This window comes from Aulonocara sp. 'chitande type north' Nkhata Bay, linkage group LG4, assembly GCF_057382095.1.
Source record: "Aulonocara sp. 'chitande type north' Nkhata Bay isolate Kocher_YH1m ecotype deep benthic linkage group LG4, A_spYH_male_GT1.1, whole genome shotgun sequence".
Lineage (NCBI taxonomy): Eukaryota > Metazoa > Chordata > Actinopteri > Cichliformes > Cichlidae > Aulonocara > Aulonocara sp. 'chitande type north' Nkhata Bay.
Window position 1 is genome coordinate 3,620,622 of NC_141347.1, and position 24,528 is coordinate 3,645,149.

Here is a 24,528-nt window from a genome sequence, read left to right on the forward strand (position 1 = left end):
TGGTTGATCCAAGAGTCATTTCCATGGTTATGAGAAACCGCTTCACAAAAGCCAACCAAGTGAACAACACTTTCCCGGAGGTACGCATATCGATATCCGAGTCTACCATAAAGAGAAGACTGCATGAAAGTAAAGCCTCAAGAATAGATTGGAAAACTCCAAAGCACACAGCATCATCTATAAAACTGTGTGATGTTTGGGCTTGCACGGCTGCCACTGGCATTCATGAATTTTGAGGTGTTCGGAGACTCTCTGCTCAAATCCAGTTAAAAGCAGTCAAATTGATTAGATGGTGTTTCATCATACAGATGGACAGTGAGCCAAAGCATACAGCCAAAGCAAGCCAGGAGTTTATTAAAGCAAAGAAGTGGGATATTCAGCCACCTGCTCGTTTTCCTGGCTGTGGGCATCTTTAGTTGAGTGTGAAGGTTTCTAACTCTGCTCTCTTAATTCCTCAAAACCTAGGGGAAAAGTTTGGGTTGGCTTCACTGAAATGATTGAAAGCAAAACAGTGGAAATTAATCATGTGAACAGTAAGTGTAAATAAATTTTGGCTAGAAGAACCGATGAAGAAAAGAAATGTAGGGATCAGCTCTTCAAGTTTATGCATGTTTGTATTTGTAATGTCTGTTGTACACACATGTCTAGATTGTTTTCCTAAGATGTAGAAGCATAACAAAAACAAAACCAAGAAGGAGAGAGTGCAAAAGCTAACGTGTATCAGCAAATGGATTGTTAGGATCCTACGAGACATGGTGTTGTGATAGGATGCTGAATTTTGGCAAACCCAACTCATGATTTTGAAGGAAATGAGGACATGTGCCTTTGTTCAGTCATAGCCTACTTGTGTTTGTGCTGGCAATCATGAGAAATAAGTGTGCTGGTGAACTGTTTGCCTTTGACATGTGGAAAAAAACCCACACGAAACACCCACATGTCAGTGTGTTGTTTCTTAATGCCCTCACTGATAGAAATCTATGCATACTGATTTTCTTTGATAAGCTCACATGATTTAACTTTCAATTGCGCTTTTCTCCAAAGGCCATTAAGACTTGGCATATATGCACGTCTCCCTCTCTTCAGGATTCCCTGTTGTGATTAAAGCTAAATATTGTTGTGTATGTTAAATCTGTTTTAGACTGGGTGTCTTTAGCAGGCGCTCCCATCCTGTTACTAGTCTCGTGCTGGTTTGTTTTCTGGTATGATCAGTATTGTGCAGAATTTACAAAAAGATGGAAATGACATCAGAACTACAGTCTGGATATTGTGCTGCCTGCACATTATGCATGGCTTAAAGCAAACAAAGTGTGAAAAGTGCCACCGACGTGCTTAGCAGGAACAGTCCAATGAGCCTTTGCATTAATGGCCCGTCCGTCAAGCTGTGCGTATTACTAAAGTAGTGAGCCGACCAGCAAATCGGACACAGTACGAGATCTTAGAAAACATCACTGGGCTTTTGTCCAAGAACTGTCATCTGATTTTGACATTTGCATCACATGCTGATGTCTTTGACTGTGTGGAAACTTTGTTGGAAGCTTCAGTCTGCTTGATGGAAACAATAGTTTGATGTTTTGTGAGTTTTCAGATTGTCTTAAGTTATCTTAGAGTGGACTAAGTACTTGAGAAGGATGCAGTGTTTAGTGAAGTACGTTTTCTCATGATTGTTATGGAGCGTCTGTAGTTTCCGCTGAGTTGAGCCTTCTGTGAACTTTCTCCACTTCCGAGGCTCTTTTAGTACTTTGTTTTAGGACAATTGTGCAAAAAGACTTGCTGACTGTGAGTACAGACCCGTGAGCAAAGCAATGATTTATAATGGTAAATGGCCTGCATTTGTATAGCGCTTTTCTAGTCCCTAAGGACCCCAAAGCGCTTCACACTACATTCAGTCATTCACCCATTCACACACACATTCACACACTAATATATAATAATATATATATGTCATCTCCTCCCAGAATCCCTTGGGCTCAGATGAGGAAGCAGTACTTCAGCTCTGGGGTCAACAAGAGATCGCTGGATATCATTGAGAGGGCGGCCTTCTTTGTAACCTTGGACGACGAGGAGCAAGGCATGAGGGGAGATGACCCAGAGGGGAACTTGGACCGCTACGCCAAGTCTCTGCTTCATGGGAAATGTTATGACAGGTGAGGAGGTCACTAAGGAACCTGTGTGGGGAGGGGTTTTATGGATCTGGTATATTTAAAACGGTGTTTGGTGCCTTCAAGAGCCTAACTGCAGTAAGCATTGTATAAAAATTGGAAAGTGAAGGTAGATTTGTAGCATTATTTGGTTCATCATGGAGACAAAAGATACTTCATCACATCACCACTTCGAGTAGAATACATACCCAAGGGAATGCTCTGGGAATCCTGTGGCAACTGATCGCTTCATAGTCTGTCCATGTAAGAATGATGTAATGTGATGCTGATGTTTTCCACATAGGAAAAATGATCTTTATCTCCATGCATATAAGATTTTGGTTAATCGTTTGGTTAACACCCCATGCCTTAGTTGCAGGGGGAGAGTGTTCCCACTGTTGCCAAGTGCTAGCTTAACAGTGCAAATGCAAATTCCTCGCTGACAGTTTAACCAAAAGGCATTTCCAGTGGAAACTGGCCGACACATCCTCAGCATAACCATGTATAATATCCACAAAACTTAAAAAGAGGTTATACACACACAATACGGTAACATTATGTTGAAGCACAGTATGTATCACTCCATCAAGCGGTGCTGCTTTGTAGCTTAGCAAACATTTGACAGATTTTGAAGCGCCGTTTACATAAAATCGTTTCGAGGTCAGTAAACACAACCAGAGTTCATACATAAGGCACACGGGATTATAAGGGGCTCTGTCGATTTTCAGAAAAATCAAAGGATTGATTTTAAGTGCGCTGTATTTTCCAAACAACACGGTAATAACGACGGCCCGCTAGCATGCGCTACCAAAAATAGTGCTTTGTTCTGTATCTGACGGACGAAAGCTAAACCAGTTCCACACCACTGAAGTTGCAGCATTTTTACAAACCAACTCTGGTTCATCCGTTTCATTTAATGATCCACTTTCGCTCTTCTCGTTCTGCGTCGCCGCCATGTACGTATGTAAACAAAGGCACTGCGTGTTTTACCCATAGTCTATCGCAATATTTCATTTTCCTATCGTTGCCTGACATTACACCGGTATTACCGTGAACGGTATGATATAGCCCAGCCCTAGTAATCAGTTTCTAATGTTTAGCTTTTGTTGTCTTATGACAGATGCTGTCAGCTGCTATGTGTATCTAGTCATCTTTCTTGCAAAACAGTGTAACGTGATTTCAGCTGCTCAGTGAGTCACACCTGGCAAAAAACTTGTGATGCTAACAGTAATACTTACATCTCTGGAGAATAAATGTGCATTACTAGGAGTTCAGGACTGAGGTCACAGAATCATTCCTCCGCAGCAACATGTCTGTGATTACTCCACTTCTCACAGGCCTCAGGCTGCCAAGGATTCTCCTTTGGTTTGTGATGGTGACAAAAACCACTATCAGACATGTAAAAATAAAGGATTGTGATGAATCCTTTATTTAATCCTTTACTTTCTTCATTGAAATTCAGCTACAGACACCAAACAGACACCTGAGGCTGATTTGGACTCCACACAGGAAACCTTGACAGAAAGGATTGACAGATTTAAAGCTTTCTGTGTGGGGGATGGTGCGTGGAGCAGTTTGTCTCGCAGGGTAGTTGTCTAAACTAAATGCGTTTTAAGAATACAAGGAAAAATAAGATGCATATCTGCATGGCATCGGTATCATTGTTGTGACACTGGTTATAGACCTGCCCTGTTCCAATCTGTTTTGTCTGGTCTAAAGCCAGGATTCTTATTTCTGCATCTGCGACTCGACTCGGGTGTCCTTTACACAAGCTGTGGCAACACGCATCTCCTTTTATGCTTTATCTTCTCTCCTCTCCCAGGTGGTTTGATAAATCCTTCTCCGTTGTGATCTACAAGAATGGGAAGAGCGGGCTGAATGCAGAGCACTCCTGGGCTGATGCACCAACTGTAGCGCACCTTTGGGAGGTGATCCTTGGTCTTATTTCTGAATTTGTGCTGACATGCATTTATCACACAGGGATAGCACAGCTGCAAGTTGAAGGTTCCAGATGGAGCCAGTTCCAGGAACTGGCTGTGTTAAAAGAATCTGATTGTGTTACAGTATTATCTTAGAAAGCACAGCAAAGAGGAAGTGACACTTACGGGGACACAATCAGACTTGAACTAATGGCCTTCAACACCCACCATTTTTACCACAGTGAGATAAAAGCAAGACTAAAACATGCTATCTCATAATATTAGCAGCATTTATTAATTTGACTTGATATAAGAAGCAAAACTACTAAGACTGCAGAAATCTGTGTTTCAGTTACATGATGATGTTTAAGAATGAACATTTCTAACCCTGGGTTAAGAAGAGAGGAGAGCAGAGATTATCTTTAGGCAGCAGTATGGTTTCACGCTGAGAAAGAGCACCTTAAACTGCACGTTTGATGGTGGATGGTGGAGAATGTCAGAAGGAGCTGCACTGAGAAAGCGTATGATGGGGTACCAAAAGAGGAATTTTCATTGGACAGATTTAGAAATGAGTACGTCAGAGGAACCGCTTGGTTCCTCTGACGTACTCATTTCTCGCTCGAGCATTTTGGAGGAAAGGCTGAGATGCTTTGGACATGTGCAGGGGAGAGATGGTGGATATATCAGATATAAGCAATGTTCCCTCTAAGCTACTCTCTGATTGCGCACTGCTGGCACGTCTCTGCGCACAGAAAATCTGCGTTGCGCACAAAAAAAAATCTAACCTGAACTGAAATTAAAGTTAAAACTTTAACAATCCTGTTTTGCAGTGTTAGTCAGTGACTGGCTGCTCCTGTATGGGATCAGAACGATGCCACCTTATCCCATAGTCCAGCCAATAATGCGATTCACATTCGTATATACGCAGCCAATCAACGTGGTTGACAGGATATGACAGCGTCCTTATGTGCCCACACCGGTGTTTTAGCAAAGCGGCTGATGTGGAGTGAAGCCACGTTAATGACAACGTGTACAACCATTGGAGTTGTGAGCAGGACAGACGGAACAACTGACGGAGAAAGTGTGGACTTTATATTTTTAAATTGTGTTGATCGGCCACGTAAAACCAGAGTTATGATAAAATATCTGCAATGTTTGTTTTTCTTCCTGAATACTGTCGTTGTTTATATTTACTGCGGGAAGAAACGGTAAAAACGGCGTTTTATAAGGAAAACGCTCGAAAAAAAACCCAGCCTTTCCTATTGGTGGAAAAATGTACCATGTCGACCAATCAAAAAATGATATAGCAACATGTTGTTTAGGGAGGGGGAAGTTTTAGGAGTGACGGCAGTGTTTTGAGATGTGAGAGATTTGTGACTTTTAGTACAAATCTTGTGTAGTTAGTGTGTAGTGTAGTCAATAGTGTTGTTGTGTGTCAGAACAATGAGGCGACTGCTGAGTGTTACAGGTGTTACAGCAGTGATACATCTGCTGCTGTCAGGCCTGCAGGTATCAGGCTGATGTTCTCCTTCATCTCATAGTGAACAGGAATCAAATCTGGATCAAATCTGGCATCAGATTTGATGCAGAACAGCTGATTGTTCTGTAAATAGTTTGAAATGTTTGTTTAAAAAAACGCCTTGGCTGCATTTTTAGGTAATGTTTTCAAAATTGGAGTTCAAGTAATTTTTACTTCCAATAGTGTTAACATGCTACACAGGTCATGAAGAAGATTTATTTTCATTGTAAGTGGGCTAAAGCAGTTAATTAAAAGTCGGCTAACATAAATGTAAACGCTGTAATTTGATTATTTTAATAAACATGTAACTTGGATGCTGGCGTGACCACAGTGCACACGTCTGCTGTCGCTCACAATGGTCCAAGGGACGCTCAGGGAGTTTGTGTGTTCGCTCACACACATGAAAAATTAGAGGGAACATTGAATATAGGATGTTAAATATGGAGCTGCCAGTCAGGAGGAGAAGAGGAGGACCTCAGAGGAGCTTCATGGATGTAGTGAAAGGAGGACGTGCAGGCGGTTGGTGTGCTGGAATAGAGAGGGTTAGCTGCAGCCAATGATCCGGGCAGCTGAAAAGAATAGAGTGCATTCATGTGTATATCACATACACATGAATGCATCATGTTTGTCTGAGCTCATTTTAAATATTCTACTTTAAGTAGCTTCTTCTTTTGGCCAGTGATAAAGAAATATTCGATCCTTGAGTTCATTTGTTAAGCTTTGATGTTGCCAGCTAGCCTGAATTATGCACAAGGGTCTAGCCATTGTTATCTGGTTTAGTCTGAAAATCCAAAAACTCTAGACTTTCTGTAGTTTCCTGTCTATAAAAGGTTTCCAAATGTTGCGCTGTTGATTCTGGCTTAATAAGTCCAGCTTGTCACAGATTTTGTGGTTTGTTTGATGCAGTGTTGCAAACCTAACTCTGCTCTTTAGAGAGAACAGACTTCGTCCTGGCAACTTTTCCAAAAATTAGTTCCGTCTTTTTGTAATTGGGCTGTCATGAAATGTAACATTTAATGTTAACAATTGTAGATAATCAGTTAATCAAGTGCATTAGCAGCAACTTAAAAAATGCTTATGCTGAGTTTTCAAGCACTCATCAGCTCTCTTGTATTTTTGTGTCGTCCATTAAAAAAAACCTTTTTTCCCCTTTTATAATGGGGTACATTTTTGCAAGTATGGCTGTGCTAACTCTCATACTAAGTCTCAATAATCTTTTCCTTCACTATTATTTTTTCCTCCAGTACACGCTGGCCACAGATGCCTTCCAGCTAGGCTACACCGAGGACGGCCACTGTAAAGGTGATGTGGAGCCTTCTCTACCCCAACCTCAGAGACTTGTCTGGAACATCCCGGCAGAGGTAGGAATGCTGGGCAAGATGTGTGTGTCTGATTAGTGTGAAACTGCCCTCACTTGTCTCAAGATAGGGCAAAGTAACTCGCTGGAATCTCGTGTGTATATACGATGTATGCATGTAGTCTTGACACCATGTTAGACCATCTTGCCCTTACAGACTCTAGTCTGATGTACATCAGATGTGATTTAAGTCTCACTGTTTAGTCTGTGAAGGTTCTCCGTCATGCAGGTGATCATAGTCTAAGGAGCTTGGAAAAAAAGGCATCTGAACTTCTTGAAGTTACTTGAAGACGTTTCACCTCTTATCTGAGAAGCTTTCAGTTTTAGGGTCAAATGGTGGAGTGTCTCTCCAAGAGGGTCATAAACCCCCCGTTGATCCTCTACCTTATCGCACAAGTCGAGGTGTAGGTCACAGTCAGCCAGGGTTTCGGGTGAGCTCACTGTGAAACCTAGCCGCACCCCATCATATGATTTCCTGAAGTCAAAAGGCCCAGGGTGTGAGTGGGCATAAAGGCGTCTGGGAAATGATCTCGAAACTGGATTATAGAGACACAGTTGGTGTCGTAAGCCAGCGCCTCTGTTCAAAGATGGTCGTTCACAGTGGACATAGATGATTTCTATGAAATTGAATGTCTTTCCATTTGGAACAGTCCTGGGTTGGCTTTGGCATTTCTTGATCATGTTCCGTTCTTCTCTGCAGCGTTTTTGTGTTGAAGAATATTATCCTGAAATCTGTAAGGGATTTTTTTTGCATTTTTTTTCACTTGCAGTCAGATTACCAGGTGGTGGTTAACCAGTCTCTAGGCCTGCGTGACTGAGCCCTTGGCTGACAGCGAGAGCACTGTCAGAGTATAAGACCAGCTCAGCAGTTTGAGGGGTGAATTTTAATTCTATCCCACAACATTAACCGATGGTGCAATTAATGACCCCATCTTCCTCATCAGGACTTGAGTGAAACTATTCTAAACTATAACTTTCACTGTCACTGAAGCGAGTTATAATTGAACTGGGAGATTTCCTACTGCTTTCCAGTCAGGTCATCAGGGAGAGCAGGCAAACTTCACACAGGAACAGTTTGAGGTTTCAACCACAAACCTAACTACTCTATTCTACTGATATGCTAATAATTGTGTTAGCATGGGTTCGTTTCCAGTTCAACTGTCACTTTGCATTTTGAGAAAGAGTTCCGGTCTCACTCCCAAACCGTCTAAGCTGTGAGGTTACGTCCACAGCAGAAGCTTTTTAGCTCAAAATGATACTTGTCATGGTGCTAAATGCTGTCAACAGGGTGGGAGGAAGGCAGGTGCAGTTCAGCAGTGAGGGCTCAAGGGTCGCGAAGTATCGAACAACTCTGCTGCCCTCTTTCCTTGAGCTGTTTTCACTCTGGTTTTCTTTTTTGTTTTTATGAACTTTGTTCAAGTTTCTCCATGCTAGCATTAAAACAGTGTTTCTGTACTGCTCCCTCTGCCTTTGCAAGTGTTTGAATAAAGTAAAAGATATTGTGGGCCGTGGCAACACTCACAGCTATGACAATGTCAATTGGTGTCAGTGGAAGCGGAAACAATTGAAGGATTTCAGACGCCATTAAGCCTTCTTCTGTAAGACCTGTGGCTCCACTTTGGGACTGCAGCAGTGACTACGTTCATGAGCAACACATAAATCTTCTGTTGGAGAAAAGCTGACCTATATTTTACTCCACAATGTCTCCCCCACCCACTGACATCCTGACAGAGCAAGCCCAGCGCATTATTCAATAGCAGGAGGTGCATGAAACTGCATCCTATTATTTATTTTTAGTGTACAAAGTGCTGCCACGGATGGAAATTAGGACGCACAAAATAATTAGTCCTCAAAACTACTGCAGGTTAAAAGGAACTGAAAACATCGCAGTAAAATGAAAGCATGATGTAACAGGTCTTATCCTTTCCCAGCAACCAATTTGATGTTTAAACAGTAGTAATTCCATTTTATACTCATTGAGATAATAGTTACTGTGTTATCTGCATGTCTTAAAAATCACACACAGACATGGATAAGAACCTCTTCCTGAAGACTTCTGTAAACTCTAAGTAGGTCTTGCTTAACCTGACTTTCAACTAAGTCAGATTGTCTTCTTATAGAAAAATCTACAGTATAAGGAGCGACTGTTCTACTGCGCTGTAGTGCATCGTCCACCTGGCCTAAACGGTATGTTTTTAAAGGAGTTCAGTGACTTTTTATCCTCGACTTCGAAGCTGTCCAGACTGGTTATAGTCGGGGATTTTAATATACGCGTTGATTAGGGGTGCAACGATACACAAAATTCACGGTTCGGTTCGATACTTTGGTGTCACGGTTCGATATTTTTTCGATACAAAAAAAATGTTCATGCCTTTTTAATTTGTCATTTATTAAAATTATAAATATATATTTTAACTCAAAAGTACAGTTTTTAAATTTAACCCTAACCCTTGTGCGTGTTTTTTATTTTGACAGCGAATGCGCACCTGCGGACCACTTATGTGCAGCCCTGGTTATTTAGCTCGTCATATCGCAGCCACAGAAATTCTTTTGTCCATGAAACCATAAAGCTGCACTTTCTTTTTGCCTTATAGTCTGATTTGTCATAACTTCTCCGTTTTGTGGTAAGCTTTTCTTTGGCTGTCACTTCTTCACCCTGACCTGTCTTATTTGGCTCAGCAGAACTAAAATACATATCCTGCTGCTTTTACACACGCACTCACATAAGCTCAGCGATTCTCTGCGCGATCAACCTCTCACATGTTTAAGCTTGATGCGGGAGATTTCACTTGTCATGTTTGCATAGTAAGCTAACGATTAATAAGACGATGTCAGAGGAATTGGTGCGCAAATTATCATCACTCACAGATCAGTGCTGTCGCTCTCTATACACAGTTCGCACGATTGCAAAGTGAAAGCAAAAAAACAAGCGCAAATTCAAACGCGATTTCAATATGTCACATATTGACAGTGGCTCACCGATGCCAATGACATAATTACCCAGCTACATTTCCGAAAGAATGCAAAAGCAATGACATATATTTTTCCTTCCTACAATAGCCCGACGGGCAGGGCAGAGATAGATTTTGGTAGCCCGACTGGAAAAATCGCTAGCTCCGGGACGTCGGGCTAGCGATATTGCGAGCCCTGTATCTGATTGAGGAATCACTCATCTTTGGAAAAGAGAGTTTATTACAGAGAAATGGCTCTTTCCAAAATAAAAGCTATACTATCCGCTTCTTCTGGGCTATATTCTCAGCAGCATAAGGAGAATCCTGTGCTAACAGCTGTCTAAATGACTCGGCTAAAGTTAGTAGCATGCTTGTTGTTTTTGTCTTTGCACTAGGATGATGTCGGCGTAAATGTGCAGTCATATTCGTTGTGTTCCCACTAGTGCTTTCAGGTTAATCTCGTTGAAATGACCTTAACGCCACAACACGGCAAATCTCCGTTAACGAGCTACCGCCGATCGCCTCGTGCATGGGGCTAGACGGCCAACACGTTAACGAGCTAACTGCGCTAACACACTAGTTCCCACCCATGTAATTGAGCATTGCATGGCACATCCAACATACTGTTTTACTTTAGTCCATGACTCGCTTACCTTCAGGGTCATACGTCACATGAAAACCAAAATAATTCCAAACGCCAGATCTGAATGAGGGTGGGGGAGGTGCCCTGCGCTCTTCCTTCTGACTATGCTGTCTGTGTTGAGCGCTCAGTGGATCTGCGCTCGACAGTGCAGCCTAGGCGGAGTAGTCGAACGCAGATTCACTGAGCGCTCAACACAGACAGCATCGTCAGAAGGAAAGTTGATAAAATAAATTACAAATGTTGTATTGTTCGATACATATGCGTACCGAACCGAAAGCACTGTATCGAACGGTTCAATATCGATACGAATATCGTTGCACCCCTACCATTTACCTTGTGTTATGGAAAACTTGGGTCCACTTGCTACATTTGCCAAACCGTCTATCAGGAGCCTTGGTGTTAGTATTGACTCAGCTCTGACTTTGGATCCTCATGTAAAATCTTTGGTTCGCTCCTGTTTTTATCACTTGAGAAACATTGCTAAGCTGAGTCCCATTGCTCCGAATTAGAAATTGTCATTCATGCATTTGTTTCATCTCGTCTGGATTATTGTAATTCTTTGTTTACTTGTTTATGTAAAGCCTATTTGGAGCGTCTGCAAGTTGTTCAGAACGCTGCTGCAAAGCTTCTGACCAAGTCCTCCAAGTACTCCCATGTCACACCCCTGCTGATTCAGCTACACTGGCTCCCCGTTAAATTCAGGATCCAGTTTAAGGTTTTGACCTTGACTTTCAGGGCTCTGCATAGACAAGCACCAACATATATAAGTGAACTTTTGCATCCATACATTCCCAGCAGGTCCCTGAGGTCATGTGACCAGGGCTTGCGAGAGAGAGAGAGAGAGAGAGAGAGAGAGACGCTTAATGTGCCTTATAAGCCGGTGTGCCTTATGGTCCAAAAAATACGGTAGCTCCAACCGATGTCACACAATGCGCAGTTGTTTTTGAAACATTAATGCGAGTCTGTGGGTCTTTTGTCTACTCATAACATTAGTGTGATATTAGTGATACATTAGTGTTATTAGTTCTGCAGTGGCGTCTTCCCGTTTAGTGCATAAAATCTGTTGATTGTGCACTAGAATAGACTGCAGCACAAGAGGGTCCAGTGTTTTATGGAAGACGTGTTAATCATTTAGTGCCACACCTACATGTGCTCACGTGCACAAAGCTCAGAGGCAAGGGATAAGGACAGCTGACTAGATTGGCTAAAAGTTGTTCTTCTTGGTGATTAAGGGTGTAGACAGATGTTATTCGTTCATTTTATTTTTAAAGTTTTTAACTTTTTTGGTTGTTTTTTTTGTTTTGTCTTTTGAGAAATGCTCTGATTGCAGGTTGAATCTTATTCATTCATCCACAAAGTGCACAGTCAACTAGACAAAGGGAGGAAAAGATTAAAAATACAGTGGTGAGGAATGTGTCACGTTTGTATGGTACAGTACATGTCTAATTGGTTTTCTGTATTTGTATTGGTTAGTGGAAATGTTTGTCAAGAACACTCATGCTCTCATTCTGGGGACTGAGGTGTTTTCCTATAATGGAAAAATCCCACTGAAGCCAAATAAGCGTGAGGAAACGGGCGGGGATTTTCTTCATCTCCCTTTCACAACACAATACCACCAGCCTAGACAACTTAAAGTGTGTTTTTCTGTGGTAGCGGCAGCTTGTACATAATATTTGAGCCTTTGCCTGGAATTTTGGTTTCGTTTTGGATATGAAAAGTATAGTGGTCATGAGTTGGTTTTTGATGATGGATAATTCATAACTTGGTGCAGTCTGCAGTGTCAGTTTTAGTGAAAGCTTTGGGAGTAGGTAGAAATTTAACACTTCCCAAGACCTGCCCCTTATTGGGCTTCCTGCGTTCTCATTCGCTATAAAACATCTGCTCATAAACTGTTGGGAAATCAGTTTTACCCCGGTTCTTTTTTATTCCTCGGGCCTCCAGAGATGCACCGGACTCAGTAGTCATTTTCACAAAAACTTTATTCATCTTTATTCATCTTCATTTAAGCATGCATGTTGGGTCTGTGTTTCTACAAGCCCCGCTAATTCTAGAGACTTATTCATCATGAAGAAAACAAGACAGTCGATCGATCGATTATTTGCGCAATGAGGCCTCGTCTGTGTCCACCACGAAAATGACCTCCAGATCTGACCTCCTCCTGCTGCCTTTTATTGAGAGACAGTTCACATAAAACACGTCAGAACAAAGCCACGCCCCCTTGGTTCTAAGACAAAGCTGTGTGTGTGTGTGTGTGTGTGTGTGTGTGTGTGTGTGTGTGTGTGTGTGTGTGTGTGTAAAAGCAGGAGGAACATCCTTGGTCATAAAGGGGGTTGTCTCCCCCACACCCTAGATGGTTCACCCTAGATAACACAGTGAAGCCATACAAAGGGGAGGAAGTTTACCAACATCAAACAGACCTTCACAAGGATGCTCCTGTGATAAAAAACACTACCGCCCCCCTCCCAGAATCTTAAGAATCTGGGGAGGGGAGGACAGAAAGAATTCCTTAAAACAATGTACAAATGGTAAACATAAAAATGACAAACATTTAACAATTCACTCTAACAATGCATCTTCTAGAAGGGAAGACTTGCCAGGCCGTCCCTCTGCAAAATCAAAATCACTCCTTTGTCTGTGAAACAGTTTTGTAGGAGTGACCCCATCATAAAACCCCCACGGTGTGCTGCAAACTCTGTGTCTGTGTCTATGTGCATGAGCACGTGAGTGAGTGTATGCGCGTACCTGTGTGTATGTGAGTGCAGGTGAGTGTGAGTGTGCGTGTGGATGTGTGGGCGTAACAGTTAAAGCACTATGTGCGTATATCTCTATGTACGCGCCTTCCTGAGGGTCATAAAAGTCCATCTCCCTTCCAAACCAAAGTTATTTAGTTACAAACTTTGAGACTCCCACCCAGGCATGCCCTGAGGAATTTCCACTCAACATTAACCTCTCTTTGTCTCACTTTCACAGTTCAACTGGGGCAGGGTCTCCGAGAAATCTACTCCTAAGCTTATGACACACTCAGGCCTTTTTTTACATCCAGGGCAGCGTCAGTGTCTTTACACTAATTCTATATCCTTCTAACACTTTCCTAAACTCTAAAATAAGCTAAACATTCCCACAATATCCAAGTCAGTAGGGTGAGAACTCAACTGAACACGGCAGATTACTTAATTACAGGGTATACCATAAGTCCAAAGTTTTGTCTCTGGTGGGACATTTCATGTGCTGGGTGAAAGTACAGAGGACAGGGAGCATGCTTTCTTGATAACGCAGTCTTTCCATGAAAGATCCAACAAATGATGACAGAATTCGGTGTTTTCATGTTGTTATTTTCTTGTATTAAGTCACTGGAATATCCCCCACTCTTACAGTTTCGATCTCCCCAGTTTTGGATTCGGTTTGTGTTATCACTGACTCAGTGGGCGGGCATCTGTAAGGAGTGGAGGAGTGTTTTTAATCTCCTTTAGTCTCCTTTTTTTCCTTCTCTCTCTCTTCTCCAAATCATTCAACCTCAGTCGTGTCAAATCTCTCTTTTTGCATGAGTGTGTACATATGTTTGTGCTTTGGGTCTTGGCTAACTCTGCATCTCGCTGTGGCTTGGAAGGTCCAAGCCACTGTGCTTTGAATGCATTTCATTCAGACAGTTTAAATAGTCCACAACTGTGTCATTAAATTGTTGTTGGCGCAGGCAACAGGACTCTGTACTTATGCTCACATTTTTATTTTATTTGTTTAATTTTTGTTTTTAGTGTCAGCTAATGTTGGTTCCCATACAGAAAAGAAATAGTAAAAACTTATATGTGATTACTCATGAAAGTGGCCACGTGTGCGCGCACGTGTGTGTGCGTGTGCATCCTGCTTGTCCTGGTTATATCCTGGTTATTGATTCCTAGAGAAGTAAGTATTACAAGTAATACAAATGAGTATTCAGTCTTAACTGTCAATTAGAGTATACACCAGCTGTTTGTTTGCCATGTTTGAATTGCACATTGGAAATTGATTTTCCGTGATCTTGCCTGTGTGGATGAGGTTGATTACCCACTCAAGCGTACTCTTTCCATGTACAGACATATCTGCGTAGTGAGTAGAGCAGGGCGATATGACCAAAAATATTTATCACGATATACATTTGAAAATTTGCGATAACCATATAACTGATGACATAATTGATACTAGACAAAATACTTTACAACTCCACAACTTTATTAGTGCAAAAAAAACCCATCAATGTATTTTCACTTAAACAAGCAGCTGTTTTTTATCTGCATTAAAGTTATATAAACATGTAACAGTGCAAATTCCTCGCTGACAGTTTAACCAAAAGGCGTTTCCAGTAGAAACTGTCCGACACATCCTCAGCATAACCATGTATAATATCCACAAAACTTAAAAAGAGGTTATACACACACAATACGGTAATATTATGTTGAAGCACAGTACGTATCACTGTAATGCTCCGACAATCCATCAAGCGGTGCGGCTTCGTAGCTTAGCAAAGTCGTACTGAAACATTTGACAGATTTTCGAGCGCCGTGTACATGAAATCATTTCGAGGTCAGTAAACACAACCAGAGTTCATACATAAGGCACACGGGATTATAAGGGGCTCTGTCGATTTTCAGAAAAATCAAAGGATTGATTTTAAGTGTGCCGTATTTTCCAAACAACATGGTAATAACGACGGCCCGCTAGCATGCGCTACCAAAAATAGTGCTTTGTTGTGTATCTGACAGACAAAAGCTGAACCAGTTCCACACCAGTGAAGTTGCAGCATTTTTACAAACCACTTCTGGTTTCATTCAACGATCTGCTTTCGCCCTTCACATTCTCCGTCGCCGAAATGCTTTTTCCGCCATGTGCGTATGAAAACAAAGGCACTGCACATGCGTGTTTTACCCATGTTCTATCGCGATATTTCATTTTCTTATCGTTGCCCAACATTACACCGTATTACCGTGAACGGTATGATATGGCCCAGCCCTAGCTGTGAGCTGAGTCTTGTAACCTTGTAAACCAAAATATCGGAAACGTTTATGTCTGTGCGTCCACAGATGAGTGTGTGTCGTGTGTTTGTTAATGAACCTTTTAATGTGAAGCACTCTGAAAAGCTCAAAGTGGCCTGTGTACTTAGCCATGGTTTTTCTTGTTTTTTTTTTAAATTGCTTCTATATAAAAGTGACCTTCTCTTAACACATACAGTCAGTAAAAAGAGGAAAGACTTGGTTTCTGAAAGAAGCATAAAGGCTGCTGCTTATTCTTTCCAACATTCACTTGGTCCTCCAACTTCTGGCCTCAACATCATTAAAATCAACAAGAAGCACTTGGAACATAAACTTCTGCCAGAGTGACTCTCTCTCCTGGCAGTATTTACTTTTAAGGAGACAGTGCTGTATTCTGTTGAGTCATTTTGTTTTCTTTTTTTCTTTCAGGAAGTAGAGCAGATAAGGGCATGACAGATGTTTACATGGATTACACAAACATGTAGGAGTATGTCATAGATAATGGGTATTGATATTGTTTTAAATAGTCAGTGGTCTTGTTTTTATTCCATTTTCTAATAATTGCTCCAACAGTCGATCTCTTCTCACCAAACTCCTGCCTGTTTGAGATAGGCTTGTGCAGGTGTACAATCTTATCCCTGGTGTCCTTAGACAGCTCTCTGGTCTTGGCCATGGTGGAGGTTGGAGTCTGACTGTTTGTAGGTGTGGGCTGTAGGGCTGCCACAAACCATTATTTTGATAGTCGACTAGTCACCGATTATATTTGCGATTAGTCGACTAATCAGATCATCATCCATTGGACGTAAAACGTACAGCTTATTGCACCAGCAGCATCTGCTCTTATATATCATTAGCTTACAGCTTTAAGTGTTTAAGGTATGTGCTAACTAAAAATAATGAAGTTTGAAGATTGTTTCGGTGAAGTTTAATAAACTCCTTGCTATCTATAATATAACGGGACACCGGAGTATATTCTCGAGCATCTCACACTGTGAGCTAGTACCCACGTTCCACCTGAATAGGAATATAAATTCATCCGGTGAGGACAGGAATAGGACTGTAGCTACAGTGGAGTGACCTCGGCACACTGTGGAGTCAAGTAGGCGTTGCTTTGTCTTGTAATTCATCTACAGAAGAAAATGTACAAAGATGTCTATGTCCACTGTGAGCGACCATCTTTGAACAGAGGCGGGGGTTTACGACACCAACTCTCTGCCATCTATAATCCAGTTTTGAGATCCCTTCCCAGACGCCTTAATGCCCACTCACATCCTGGGCCATCTGACCTCAGGAATTCGCATGATAAGGTGGGGCCAGGTTTCACAATGAACACACCCGAAACTCTGGCTGATTGGGACCCACGCCCAGTTTCCCACCTTGGCTCAGGCGATTAGAGGATCATCAGGGGGTCCTTTTGTCCCTCTGTGGGGGGATACTCCCACTAGGTTTATATCTGGGACTCTCCACCATTTGACCTTAGAACTGAAGAAGCTTCTCGGATGAGAGGTGAAACGTCTTCAAGCAACTTAAAGAAGTCCAGACGCTTTTCTTTGCAAGCTCCTTTGACAAAGATGGAAGTTAACATTGGACCAACTGATGTCAAAGACTCTGCAGATATCACTGTACATCTCAATCTGTCACACTAATCTTAAACAAGGCTGAAACTGACAAAGTACTGTTATTTTTCTTTCTGTGACTGTATTGTATTAATTTTTGGTAAACCACTGAAAAAAAATCAGCACCGATTTCAACAGGCCCACATTTTGGAATAACAGATGTTATATGTGGCCTCATAAAAGGAAGTCCAGGTTTGTGCACATTGGCAGAAGTGGAGGAAAGAGAGTAAGTGCCTCTTTCAAACAGAAGTCTACGATGACCGGGATGACTGAGAACTTTCAGACATATCTCATAATATCTTAACAATTTTGGAATTGTTCATTTTGTACAGTTATGGATACAGGCTCTGTTTGACCTCTGCTCACTCCTTCAGTCTTTAGCTTTCACTAGAAATGGACAAAACACAAAACTGCTTCCACCTTTATCTGCTGTGGTCTTTTCACCACTGTAATCTAGAGAAAAATTTTTCTATACAGAATTGGTAAGAAACCAGACTGTACTGGGTTTTTGCTCAAATGTGTGCGTTCTTTTAAAGGGTGTTGCCTTGTATGGCAGCTGTAAACTGATTTGCACGACAACATCTGGGGCTTTTTGACTTTCACTCAAAATCTTGTCACGCAATTAGGGCTGGGCCATATTATACCGTTCACGGTAATACCGGTATAATGTTAGGCAACGATAGGAAAATGAAATATCGCGATAGAATGGGAGTAAAATGCGCATGCGCAGTGCCTTTGTTTTCATACGCACATGGCCGACTGTTGAGGAACCAGAATTGGTTTGTAAAAATGGTGCAACTTCCATGATGTGGAACTGGTTTGGTGTTTGTCCGTCAGATACACAACAAAGCACATTTTTTTGCAGAACATGCAAGCGGCCGTTGTTATTGTCGTATTTGTCGGACTAAGATGCTCTTAAATCTGGGAGTAATCTGGGTCCCAAACTCCGTATACTTCAGGTCAAACGAACACTGCAGCATCACTGAGAGTTGAAAACTGTCTAAATTCTTTCATCTTTAATAAAACGATCAGCATTGCTGCTTTACCAGGTGTAACTATAAAGTTTAACTTCCAGGCATCCATGAAAACAAAAGTTATTACATTTAACGGAGTTAGAAGTTAGCAGGAAGCTAGCGGAAGTTAGCTCGCTAGTTTCGCTAGTTACCTAAGCATGATATTGCATGTTCTGACTGAGAGATTTCTGAAAAAATTCAAACGTACAGCTCTGCTATCACTTCCAACATAAATGAAGACAGGAAACTAAACAGTGGTGACGTTTGTAGGGTTACTGAAGTTGGGCTAGCTGGTATATAATGATGTGCTACGTGATCGCTAGCGACACAGCTATGTTAGCATAACATAAACAGTGAAGCTGGAGGACGAACACTAACACTTTTCCACTTATAAAAGTTAACGTGAAGGTTCCTCATGGTTAGAGACAAATGCAATCGCATGGCAGGATGCTGTAAACGGACCAAACTTCAGTCAGGAGAACAACTGAGATAATCCATCCACAATACGAGGTTAGTCATTAATATACTGCAACAACATGGGAACAGAGCAGCTGCCAGAGAATTCAACATTAATGAATCAATGGTACAGAAGTGGAGGAAGCAAGAAGAATGAGTTTAATAAAGTTTGATTTATCTGACTGCTTTGTTTCGCTTAATGTGCCTTATAATCCCGTGCACCTTATGGTCCAAAAAATGCGTACTGCACACTGCAGTTTAATGTTGCAAAGCACCTCTTTTTAACTTCAGTGGATATTATACATGGTTATGCTCAGGATATGTCAGCCCATTTCTACTGGAAATGCCTTTGGGTTAAACGTTCAGCAAGGAATTTGCATTTGCACTGTTACATTTTTATAAAGCTTTAATGTACATAAAAACCAGCTTCTTGTTTAAGTGAAAATAAATGGAAGGTTGTCTTTTTGTGCTAGTAATGTTGTGGAGTTGTATTTTGTCTCGCATCAATTATATCGTCAGTTATATCGTTATCGCAAATTTTCAAATATATATCGTGATAAATATTTTTGGCCATATCGCCCTGCTCTACACGCAATGCTAATTTTGCAGTGTGATTCTCTGTGTTTCAGGTTCAGGCTCAGGTCAGCAGCTCTCTAGCTGTTGCACAGGCGCTGGCAGATGATGTCGACTGTCATGTGTTTCCATTCAGAGAGTTTGGCAAAGGACGAATCAAGAAATGCCGAGTCAGCCCAGACGCCTTCATCCAGATCAGCTTACAACTGGCATACTACAGGGTACCACACAGTGAAAGACTTCTCAGTTTCCAAACCGAGCCTGCAGCTGAATCTTTAACAGTCCTACTGGATTAGAGTTAAATAAAGAAGTGGCGAGCACACACAGACATTTTGTTCCTTTAAATACTATCGCAAGACAACTGATGTATTCATTCAGTCCCGGTAGCAGTACTGGAGTAAAACATTAAACAAAAACATCAACCAAAAATAAATAAGGACGGTGGGCATCCTGCACACCGTTTGGATTTAGAAACTCCACAAATACAGTTGTTTATCAGTAATATACCATTATTTAATTTACAGTTATTATGTACAATACTCAAAGAACGCAACAACATCTCAGCTTGTACAAATAACATACTGAGCAGACAGCTCCCTACAATACATATTTTAAAATATCTTGCCTTCTGAAATCAGATTATTCTTTTCGACACACCCTGTATATGAATTGTTTTGTTAATCTCTGGCTTTACAAGCCAAGAAAACACAACTGCAGGCCTGTATTCAGTCTGTGCAACTTTTCAATCTTCCTGTGTTCCCATGAGACGACCTGTCATTAAGGATGGATATTTGTGTTGATGGTGTTAGTGAATCTGCTTATCAGGTGGAGATTTTTTCATTCCTTAAGTCCTGTGTAACTCCTTAATAACCATTTTCTTTATAATAGTAGACTTTCATCAAAATTGACTTTCCTGATCCCTGGAGTAGTTATCTCCCAGCCTTCAAAGGAAGCTTTGCCCCCTTTTTTCCCTCTTCAATTGAAACACAATATTCTTTTTGTATTATCAAAGTGGAAAAATCCTCCATTCAGAACAGATCTGTAGCGCACACACATATCAGCTAGCATGTCCAGTTTGGCTTTTAGTGCTTCAAACCACTTCTCCCCACCTGCTTTCACTTTTCTGCTTCCAGGATCGCGGTGGCTTTTGTCTGACTTACGAGGCATCGATGACCCGTCTGTTCAGGGAGGGCCGGACAGAGACTGTGCGCTCCTGCTCCAACGAGAGCTGTGCTTTCATCACAGCTCTGGAGAGTGGAGAGGTACCGAAGTACTAAAATACTTGTTATTCATTTTTTTAAGCTTAAAGTTGAAAAAATAAAAACGAATGCAGAGTGCCAGTGTTCAAGGTGCCTGTCCAAACTTAGCTGAGTGAACCAGTGAGAACTACATTGGAATATTGCTCAAGTTCCTCAGCCGTAGGCCTAAGGTCAACAAGTTGGGTAATGGCAGAAAGGATACCGTTCATAGCGCCTCTCTGCATGCAGCAGTGAACATGAAAGTTAATGTGCCCTGCAGTGTATGTAGAACACACACTGCAGGGCACTACACTGTATTCACCAGCAATTACACACACACACACCTTTTAACACTTGGAGTGGGTCTACAGAAATCCAGCTGGTAAGCTGTGTGGATCAAACTGTTGGTAATTATGTGTTAAATCGTCCAGCAGGAGCAACATGTGTACACATCCACCCACATAGCACAGCAGTAAGTTCATAAGTGCTACTAAGTACGGACAGGACTGGTCGTGACAGAAGTTTGTTTGCTTTGACAGACAGAGGAGGAATGCAGACGCCTTTTCCAACTGGCTTCTGAGAGGCACCAGAACCTTTATCGGATGGCTATGACTGGAGCAGGAATCGACAGACATCTCTTCTGCCTTTACGTAGTCTCCAAATACTTGGGAGTGGAGTCGCCTTTCCTCAAAGAAGTAAGCCTTGGCTCTTTTCCAGAGGATGGCTACATTTAGATGTACTGATATTCATACACTGTTTGGTTTAAAAGTCCAAACAGGTTAAACGGGACCAACGCGAATGAGTTTCAGCTCTTTGAAAAGTCGTGACTGTCTTCATATGTAAACAGATTGCATTGATTTAAATGGACGTGCACTTCTTTAGCAGCATTCTTGTTGGACAAAACAAACTTGCACCAAGACACAAACACCAAAGACTCTGATGTCAGGTGGACAGAAGAAAGTGAAAGCCAGTGAACGCTCCCATATATGCCCAAGTGTGGGTGTAGCTTTCAGATCAGAACACTGTCCTGATGACGTTATGTCCTCAGGCTCTAGTTTCCAGTTATACTGCACACAGCATGCTTTGAGTAAAGAGAAAAAGGATTTCCGGTGACCCTACAGTCTTATTGATGGATTGGAGAGCTCATATAAATGTAGAAATTTAACACTGTCTCAGTTTTATTAATACAAACCATAAAACAATTAAGAGCGCAACAACAAAATGGAGTGTGTCATTGATCAGCTGCTTTAAAGATGCATATCTAACATATTATGAATACATGACTATTGGCTCCCTTTGTGCAATCCATATTGATCCAATAAAGAGTCGATGTATATAATCAGTCAAGAATGCAAAGCTGTCCTTCCATCCAGGCTGCAGCCTATTCCAGCTACCACAGGGTGAGGGGCAGGGTACACCCTGGACATTTTGCAGGGCTAACACATAGCGACAGACAACCATTCACCTCGGTTCTTTTATTCCTCGGGCATCCAGAGACGGCACCGGACTCAGTAGTCATTTTCACAAAAACTTTATTCATCTTTATTCATCTTCATTTAAGCATGCAATCTTCTAGAAGGGAAGACTTGCCAGGCCGTCCCTCTGCAAAATCTTCACTCCTTTGTCTGTGAAACACAGTTTTGTAGGAGCGACCCCATCATAAAACCCCCACGGTGTGCTGCAAACTGTGTCTGTTGTTACGTCCCTCTGCCGCCTCTAATCTGCTCAGTGTGTTCAGCTGGTGCTAATTGACCACACCTAGTCAGGTGTGGATAAAAGCACACCTGAGGCAAGCTTCCCAGAGAGCTCACTAGTCTTTGCCTCGGTGGTACCAGCCATTTGAGCCAACCTGCTATGCCATTTTAAGATAAAGCCTCTTCTCACTAACACTCTGGTATTCATCTCCTTTTTTATGTTGCGGCTTTTGAGCCGACAGTGTAACACTGTCTATGTGCACGAGCACGTGAGTGCCTGTGTGCGCGCGTACCCGTATGTCTATGTGAGTGAATGTATGCGCGTACCTGTGTGTATGTGTGTGCACACGTGAGTGTGGATGTGTGTGTCTATGTCTGTGACTTCCTGGGGGTCATAAAAGTAATGTCCTCACCCACCAAATTCCTTTAAAGCACATACAAAACAGAGTTAACAAACTGCAAACACTGAGACTCCCACCCAGGTATCCCCTGGGAATTTCCACTCAACATTCACTTCTCTTTGTCTCACTTTCAGTTCAAACTGGGGGGGGGGGGCTCCTAGAAATCTACTCCTAAATTCGTGACACACTCAGGCCTTTATTACATCGAGGGCAGCGTCTCTACAATAATTCTACCTTCCAACACATTTCTAAACTCTCAAATAGGCTACGCATATCTTCAGCACTCACACAGAAAGGCCCCGGCCTGATGGTGGAATTGAACTCAGGACCTTCGTGCTCCGCAGCGACAGTGCTAACCACAGCGACACTCAAAAGATCATAATTAGGTTTTGTGTAATTTGGTGTCTTCTAGCTGGTCACGTCTGCTTCTGCTTCACCCCATGTTTTTCTCACTCAATCCCTCATTAAAGGTTCTGTCTGAGCCTTGGCGTCTCTCCACCAGTCAGACTCCAGTTCAGCAGATGAATCTGTTCGACCTGAAGAACCACCCAGATTTCATCTCGCTTGGTGGGGGCTTTGGACCTGTGAGTGGGCACATTTACATCTTTTAAGACAAGGAGACTAGATAATGTATTTGTGGTGGGTGGTATGTGAGGCGTTAACGCGAAACCTCGTGTCTTCACTGTCATGTCAGGTCGCTGACGATGGTTATGGAGTTTCATACATCATCGTGGGTGAAGATATGGTCAACTTCCACGTGTCTTCCAAATACTCCTGCAGTCAGACTGTAAGTAACGTCTCCGTGTCTTGGAGTTCAGAGACATCACACACTGTTGTAGGAAATCACATTTACACCAGACAATATTCTCAAGCCTTTTAAACTTGGCACAGTCTTGGAAAGAGAAGATCGCAAATCCCAGAATGGTAGTACTGGTATTCCAGTGTCCAATACCAGTAGAATTCTTGATAACAACATATTTAAACTTTAAGTTTAAGTCGTTTTAAAACATTGACACGGTGGCTGCTCATTTATTTAAAATGTTGACAACATGCTTTGATGACAAGACACAAGCTGAAATGTTAAGATGGTTGCCATGGTATCCTGTTGGTGTTATAGTGCTTTTATGGTAGCATAGCATTAGCATTTGGTGTTAGCCATTGCAGAAATTTTTGTTGACTTCTCAATGGCAGTGTCAGCTTTCTCAAACCCAATGGAGATGTGCATTTCAGGACAACATACTCTGAACTGAAACATGCTTAACTTGAATTTTTTGAACAGATCTGGGTGTTGGCCTGTTAGGTGCTTCACTAAATTGGAAGTATTTCCTCCCTTGGATCCAACCTTCCAGTCAGTAGATGACCTGCTCTACCTCCTGAGCTGTAGTCCCACCCCATGTAACACATTTGTAAACAAGATGTTTTACTGTGTGAACCCAGCATACAGACCCAAAAAGCCAGGATGTTTATCTTGGCTCTGTCAATCCTAAAGTGTTGGTTTTATGCTGACTAGTTTTTAGTTTTCCTTGGCTCAGATGGACCTTTGGATAAGTCCCTACAGTACAAGTTAGAAGTTGGTTCTCACAAAGTCAGCGGTGCCCAACCTTTTTTGCACCACGGACCGGTTTAATGTCAGACAATATTTTCATGGCCTGGCCTTTAAGGTGTCGCAGATACAACAAAATAAAATTATGTGACCAAGACCAAAACTGTGTGATTGAGTAACTTTATTAGCACTGTCAAGCTGCTAATAAAATGAAATGCGCCAACAACAGTGAGAGTAACGTCCTCCTGTCTGCCCTTTGATGCTCTTCTGGTCACCATGGTAACGCATAAATATTTCTTTCAAAATAAAAACTACAACACAGGAAAAGACCCAGGGAAACTGAGTTAATGATGAAAACCATAAATTTCACACCCGAGCCTCAACTCTAGCGGCCCGGTGCCAAACAACTCACGGGCCGGTCCGTGGCCCGGGGGTTGGGGACCGCTGCTCTAAATGGTGCCAAA

General features: G+C 42.0%; 1 protein-coding gene across 2 annotated transcripts in view; it reads left to right on the forward strand.

The window, feature by feature from the left end:
- The window catches only part of LOC147331763 (carnitine O-palmitoyltransferase 1, liver isoform-like), a 56,750-nt gene that overhangs the window by 26,230 nt on the left and 5,992 nt on the right, over positions 1–24,528 (forward strand). For both annotated transcript variants that reach the window (XM_086287973.1, XM_086287974.1), the window contains exons 11-18: positions 1,956–2,144; positions 3,961–4,066; positions 6,821–6,937; positions 19,245–19,409; positions 20,322–20,450; positions 20,966–21,121; positions 22,992–23,105; positions 23,216–23,308. In XM_086287973.1, the coding sequence (XP_086144099.1) occupies positions 1,956–2,144; positions 3,961–4,066; positions 6,821–6,937; positions 19,245–19,409; positions 20,322–20,450; positions 20,966–21,121; positions 22,992–23,105; positions 23,216–23,308 (1,069 nt within the window). The remainder of the gene's footprint in view (positions 1–1,955; positions 2,145–3,960; positions 4,067–6,820; positions 6,938–19,244; positions 19,410–20,321; positions 20,451–20,965; positions 21,122–22,991; positions 23,106–23,215; positions 23,309–24,528) is intronic.